We start from the raw sequence: 6842 nt of genomic DNA on the forward strand, positions 1-6842 counted from the left end.
TTTTTTTTTGTTGTTTTGTTTTTTTTTGTCAAATTTTGGCTATTGTATATTTGAGCTAATTGTATATCAATGTTTATATCTGAGAGTTTTGTTTATTTTTGTAAACTTGTAAAAATGTTAAATTTCTAATAAAAATATCTATAAAAAAAATATTACAGCACATACCATAACCCCAACCAAAAACAACACATATCAAGTTTGAATCCTTCCTTGGCTGTGTTATGCAGTTGTTATTCAGAGACAAATAGCCAAAGACATGAACTGAATTCAACATCTAAACTTCAAATTAGTTTCAGTGATGTTTGTGTTTACATAACGTATCTTTTTGAAAAAGCTACTTGTATGTATAACTTTAACTATTATATGTAATCACATAATCAAACGGGTTGGACAGAGTGGCAATGTAAATCATGTAGGAATAATAAAACTTGAGAAGTTTCTCTCCGACCCCCTCAGGTAATTCAAACCAGCTCTTTGCTGCTTGAAAATCTCAAAATGAATTGCATCAAAGTTGATGGTAGTTACCACTAGAACATTTACATCAAATGTCAGAAAAGCCAATAAATTTACTACACCCATGACAGCCAAGCAGATCAGGAATTGAAAGTCAGAGTCAGAGGTGTTGAGAAGACCTATGCTTTTAACTATTCTTCTTACCTATTTACACAACTACAATTTCTGAAAATGTGAAATCAAGGTGAAGATGAGCTCCTGGACTGCAAGGTCACTGACATTTGAAAAGATTAAATGAAAAGACAAGATCAATAGTGTGTGGGTTTTAAGAGTCTATTGATTGTAGGAAGAAGAGAAGGATTTCTCGTCTCAAGAATATTTATGTTCATTTGTGATGCTATGCTATTTCAAATGGTATACTGCCTCTTTAGTGCCAGGGTGAGGGACATAATATCATGAATAAGAAAGTTTCTGGAAAGAGAGCAGATAGAAACCATCACTTAGTTAAGAACAACTACCATAGGAAAGAATATAACAGTGGACTTTAGAGACCAGTTTCAGTAATTATGTTCTAAATTGAAGACCAAGGCAGAACAGAGGTATCTCACTATTACTCGATGTTACACACTGGTCGGGCATGGAGACAAAGGATTATGCACATCCATGTGATGTAGAAGGAGAACATTCCCATTCAGGAATGGGGTAGTAGAGACAAGAAGGGCCTTCCCTTGACTTGAATTCATTTAAGGAATGAATCAGACAGGCACTGGGAAGGATTCAATGAAGGTCAGAGGATAGCAACAAATGACAACATAGCTACAGAGTAGTACAGAATGTTCCGTGAACAAATGGAATTCCAGAAGTAGATGTAATTAGCACCTAGATAAACTCACCATGGTAATTCCCAATAGCAAATTACATAAATAAGATTCCAAAACACTTAAACTTACAGTTTCCCAAGTTGCCTTCCTCTGCATTCATCACTCACGACAACCTCTTCTATTCTCCCTCGCTAAATTTGAAAACAAAGAGAACCTCTGCTTCATTTATTGTTATATTTTAATGCTTAAATACTGACAAATTAATCTCTCAATGATTAAAAAATTGCTGCAACAGATGGTCTATCTACTACATGCACATTCATTTCATTTGCTTAATGTATACCCCGCTACAAAGCAGTTTTATCAACAAGTGTCAGTTCCAGAACTGAATAGAAAACTCATAACCAAACTAAAAGTAAACATTAACATTATAATATCCATTGAAGACCTACCTTTGCACAAGAATGTATAAATTTATGTTCAATTATTAACGTTGCTGTAGCAATAACTTGTCCAAGGTGCGTGTCTTCAATCACAACGGTATAATAATCTCCAGTTTGTTTCATGTGCTCAAATTTTTCTGTGAAGTTTAGAATATGATCAAAAAATAAATGCTTCAAAATGAAACATACTTTATATGATTAGCTCCAAAATATTTAAACATGTCAATCTACCACACAAATTCTAAAGATTTCTTTTCATCTAATTTTTCCAGTTATGCTTTTTCACATTATACATGTGAATGTTGGTACACAAGAAATTTGCTTCAGACAGACTGCTAATTTTTAAAAGATTTGTTAATGGGGTATAGCTTTGTCTAGCTATTTATTGATCATCTCTAATTGACCTGGAGAAGGTGATATGAGTTGCTGCCTTGAATTGCTGCAGTCCAATAGTGTTGCTAGGAAGGAAGAACCAAGATTTTGACACGGTGACAATGGCAGATCAGTGATACATTCCAAAATCAGAACAATGTTTGGCTTGGGGATGAACTTGGAGGTGGCTGTGTTCCCTTACTTGTCTTTTAAAATTATAGATACCATGAGCTTGGAAGGTGCAGTCAAAGTAGGCTTGGTGAGCTAATGCAGTGCACCTCGTAGATGGCCCACTCTGCTGCGATGAGTCAGTGAAGGAGAGAGTGACTGTTGAAAATGGCGGGTGAGGTGCCAATCAAGTGGGCTGATTTGTCCTGGATAGACCAACCTGAGGAACATCTGTAGTGATGACCTGGAGTGGAGATGATTAATCACCAACGACAACCAGCTTCCTTTGCGCTATACCACCAATCAAGATAGAGATTTCTCCCAATTCCCATTGACTGCAGCATTGCTAGGCTTCCTTGATGCCAAATTCAGTCAAATACTGCATTGATGTCAAAGCAGTTGCTCTCATTTCACTAAGCTGTCCCCAAAAACAGTGGCGTATTGGGAAGATAGGAAATGGAGCACTAACATTCTGCAGCAGTTTGTGGACAGGGTGGATGAATTGACAGACAAAGAAAGCTATACCTGCATGCTCACTTTCTGTTCCTGTACAGGTACATCCAAAACTCCCTAATCATTATTTTGAATGTTTGGAATTTGTAAAAATATTCTTTTTTTCATTTTTAATTATCAAAATGAATAATGGCTTACTCACTTAACCTGCCTATAATTTTTAGCAACATCTTTGTATCTTTCTCAAAGTTTACATTCCTTCATAAGCTTATAACACCAGCAAACTCGAATAAAGTCTTAATTAAAAATAGCTGAGGTTCAAGCACTGATTGTTATGGCTTTACATCATTTATAGTCTCCAGTTATACCTCTCCACTTTCTGTCCAATAACCAATTGTTCATATCTGATAATATTTTGCACCTATTTACTAACTTTTATGTTGTCCATTAATCTATTGTGTGACAGCTTATCAGATGTCTTTTAGGAATGTGAGTACACTATGTCTACTGACTCCTCTGTCTAGCCTATTTGTCACATTCACAAAAAGCTGTAACAAATACTATTTCCTTTCAGTAAAAGGGAAATAAGACTTACACAGTAATAGATTAAAGCATTTTTCTGACGACTGATATCAGTCTAACTAGCCTATAATTTTCTGTTATCTCTCCCTCATTTCTTATATAGCAATGTTGCAACTTTTTACCTTCCAATCTGATTTTCCTAGAATTTATAATAAACCATCCACTACCTTTAAAGCTACCTCTTAAACTCTTTGTGCCTCCTATACTGCTCACATTTACCCCAACGGCTGTAATACTGTTGCCTTGACCTTTCTCTTTAGACTTCTAAATTTCTCTTCACCTGACCTCATCCCACTTGTTTAGTTTAAGTGACTAAGTGGGAACCCACCTCAACTGAAGGGTGAAGGAGAACAAGGATGACAGTGCAGGAAGGGGCAGTAAAAGAGGGTGGGATTGACACAGGAGCAGAGCAAAGTATACAACAACCGCATCTTTCATTTGTCATATATCTCTCCCCACTATTTACTGCATTTTCTAATTCTGTGTCATTTGAAAAATTTGTAATCAAGTTTTTTTTAATAAAATTAATTTATGAACTTATACACTTATACTATTCCTCTTGTGTAAAATGGCAATGAGCCTCCCTGAATTGTTATGGTCCATGTGGTACCTCTTGTATTTTGTCACAGTTTTTAGGTTCAATTTAATAACTGGGCCATTTTAGAAAGCAGTTCAAAATTTCTTCACATTTTGATATGAAAGGAACAGCTTTATAGCACACTTAACATCATTACAAGAGAGAAAAACTGCTTAACAGTTTGAAATTGAATGCAGAATAATGTTGAAGGTGCTTGTCCACTTACTTATAAATATTTCAGGTGCAACTTGGTCTACTTTCGTTAACTGTGCAAGTACCTTAAAAAGACCTGTTTAAAAATCAAAATTAAATGAATTCCATCAGCATAGCCAAACGTTTTTGGTGCAATGAGTTCTATACAATCTGGTGCATTTTCACTTTGCATGAAAGTGTAAGACAGGTAATAGCAGGTTGGCAGCCAATTCTACATCTCTTCTGATTTTTATTTCCATTGATAACAAATCAGGACAGACAGATGTGGTAGTGGGAGAATGGCGGTTGAACCCACAACCCCGGATCTTATACAACCAAGGAAAGATCGATGCTAATCTGACTTACATAGAATATACAATATCCTTAAATGCTAAATGGATTAAATTATTTTAAAAGTGAGGTTGCAACAGGAAAGATGTTTTTGCTGTTTATTAGCAAAAGAGTTCCATTAAAGACATTCCTTTTACTAAACCCAAGGTTACATGTCAAGGTAGCATACATTCTGCAGAAGACCTTAGATATTGCAGATTTTGTGGTCCTGATGCTTCTTCAAACAATATCACATAACACTAGGTTATCGATCAACAGGTTTATTTAGAAGCACTAGCTTTCGGAGCGCTGTTCCTTCATCAGTGGTTGTGGATTGGTTCTGCGTCTGTATCAGACACAGAATTTCTCACAAAATTTTACAGTGTTTTGTAACTGAAATTATGTATTGAAAAAGACCTGGACTGTTTGTTAAGTCTCTCATCTTTTAGAATGAACATGTTGGTTTCAGTTCTTTCATATGTCAATCCTAGAACCTTTTTTAAAGTTACATTCTCAAGTGAACTTTAACAATAGGTGCAATGTCAGCCCGGATAATGCATTGTGAGCTGCCCTATGTGAGGCTGTCTTTGCTACAATGTTCAGACTGATTCTAATCTAAAAAAGGAATTTACAGCATCTTGCATGGATTCATGCAGTTACTGAGCAAAATAAAATGTAATTCTGCAAGTACAAATTCACCCCACAAATTTATGTGTGTGTGTGTAGCAGGGTATGAGTGTCTGTGAGAGAATGTGTATGTGTGAGAGTGTGAGCGTAAAGGGGTATAAGTCTCTGAGAGTGTGTGTGTGGGAGTGTATGCCTGAGCGTATGAGAGACAGCTTGTGTATGTGCGTTGTTGTCTATCCCGAAGTCCGCCTTGGGAGGACAGTTACCCGAAGGTCAGAGGCCAAGTGTCCCGGATCACTGAAGTGTTAGCCAACCAAGGGGGAACATTCCTGTCTGTTGATTGTTGTGCGGTGTCCATTCATCCATTGCCATAGCCTCTGCTCGGTCTCAAAGGTTGCAAGAAGTGTCAGAGTGTCGACATGGATACCACAATTACGTATGGGGACACCTCCCACCGTGTACGTGGCAGGTACTCATGTGACTCAGCCAACATTGTCCATTTCATGCCCTGCAGGCAAGGATGCCCTGAGGCATGGTACATTGGCGAGACTGAGCAGAGATTATGGCAACGGAGGAATGGAAACCGCACAACAATCAACAGTCAGGAATTTTCCCTTCCAGTCGGAGAACACTTCAGCGGTCCGAGACATTCGGTCTCGGACCTTCAGGTGACCATCCTCCAAGGTGGACTTCGGGACAGGCAACAACGCAAAGTGGCCAGGCACAGGCTGATAGCTAAGTTTGGTACCCATGGGGATGGCCTCAACCGGAACCTTGGGTTCATGTCACACTACAGGTAACCCCATTGCGTGTGCACACACCCTCACTCACTCCTACAGACCCATACACTCATGCAGACCCTCTCTCATTCACAAGCTCACAGGTACCCTCTCACAGACTTACACCCCTTTACACTTACACTCACACATACATATTCACACACTCTCTCACAGACACTCATACCACCCCCCGCACACACTCACCCACATACACAAATGTTTGTGGGGTGAATTTGTACTTGCAGAATTACATTTTATTTTGCTCAAAAACTGCGTGAATCCAAGTAAGATTCTGTAAATCCCTTTTTTAGATTATAATCAGTCTGACCATTGTGGCTCAGACAGTCTCACACAGGGCATCTCACACCTTCAATGCATTATCTGGGTCAACATTGCATCTATTGTTAAAGTTCACTTGAGAATGTAACTTTAAAAAAGTTATAGGATTTACATATGAAAGAACAGAAACCAACATGTTCATTCTAAAAGGTAAGAGACTTAACAAACAGTCCAGGTCTTTTTCAATACATAATTTCAGTTACATCACGCTTGCTATAGACTTTTGCGATAAATTCTGTGTCTTATGATATTATACTCCACAAGCACCTGATGAAGGAGCAGGGTCCGAAAGCTAGTGCTTCCAAATAAACCAGTTGGACTAAAACCTGGTGTCGAGTGATTTTTAACTTTGAATACCCCAATCCAACACCAGCACCCCCACATTAAAACAATATTTTAATACACATGGTTAAAGTATCAGCAGTTCTAACCCTAGCCCTATCATTGAGGATTCTGGGCAATCCAAGATGGAGGACAGGAAAAATTTCTGGCTGTAACAGCTGCTCTTTTTTTGAGGTATTTTAGGTGCTGGAGATGACTTCCTCGAATTCCAGGAGCAGCAATTACTGTTTTATATGATGTTGCATTGTTTTGGAACTTTGGTGAAAAAAAAGGTCAAAATAATAGCAGGTTTAAAAGGGAGAAGAACAGACAAAGGAAGCACATGGTGAGGACAGTGCAGGAGAGAGAGAGAAAGAGAGAGAAA

General features: G+C 37.9%; 1 protein-coding gene across 2 annotated transcripts in view; it reads right to left on the reverse strand.

Moving 5' to 3' along the window:
- gnpnat1 (glucosamine-phosphate N-acetyltransferase 1) overlaps positions 1 to 6842 on the reverse strand; it is a 20987-nt gene that overhangs the window by 6138 nt on the left and 8007 nt on the right. Inside the window, exons 3-5 of one of the 2 annotated variants that reach the window (XM_043697663.1) lie at positions 4096 to 4158; positions 1727 to 1854; positions 1404 to 1465 (exon numbers count right to left, since the gene is read on the reverse strand). In XM_043697663.1, the coding sequence (XP_043553598.1) occupies positions 1404 to 1465; positions 1727 to 1854; positions 4096 to 4158 (253 nt within the window). The remainder of the gene's footprint in view (positions 1 to 1403; positions 1466 to 1726; positions 1855 to 4095; positions 4159 to 6842) is intronic. The other variant, XM_043697664.1, reaches the window with a different exon arrangement.

This window comes from Chiloscyllium plagiosum, chromosome 10, assembly GCF_004010195.1.
Source record: "Chiloscyllium plagiosum isolate BGI_BamShark_2017 chromosome 10, ASM401019v2, whole genome shotgun sequence".
Lineage (NCBI taxonomy): Eukaryota > Metazoa > Chordata > Chondrichthyes > Orectolobiformes > Hemiscylliidae > Chiloscyllium > Chiloscyllium plagiosum.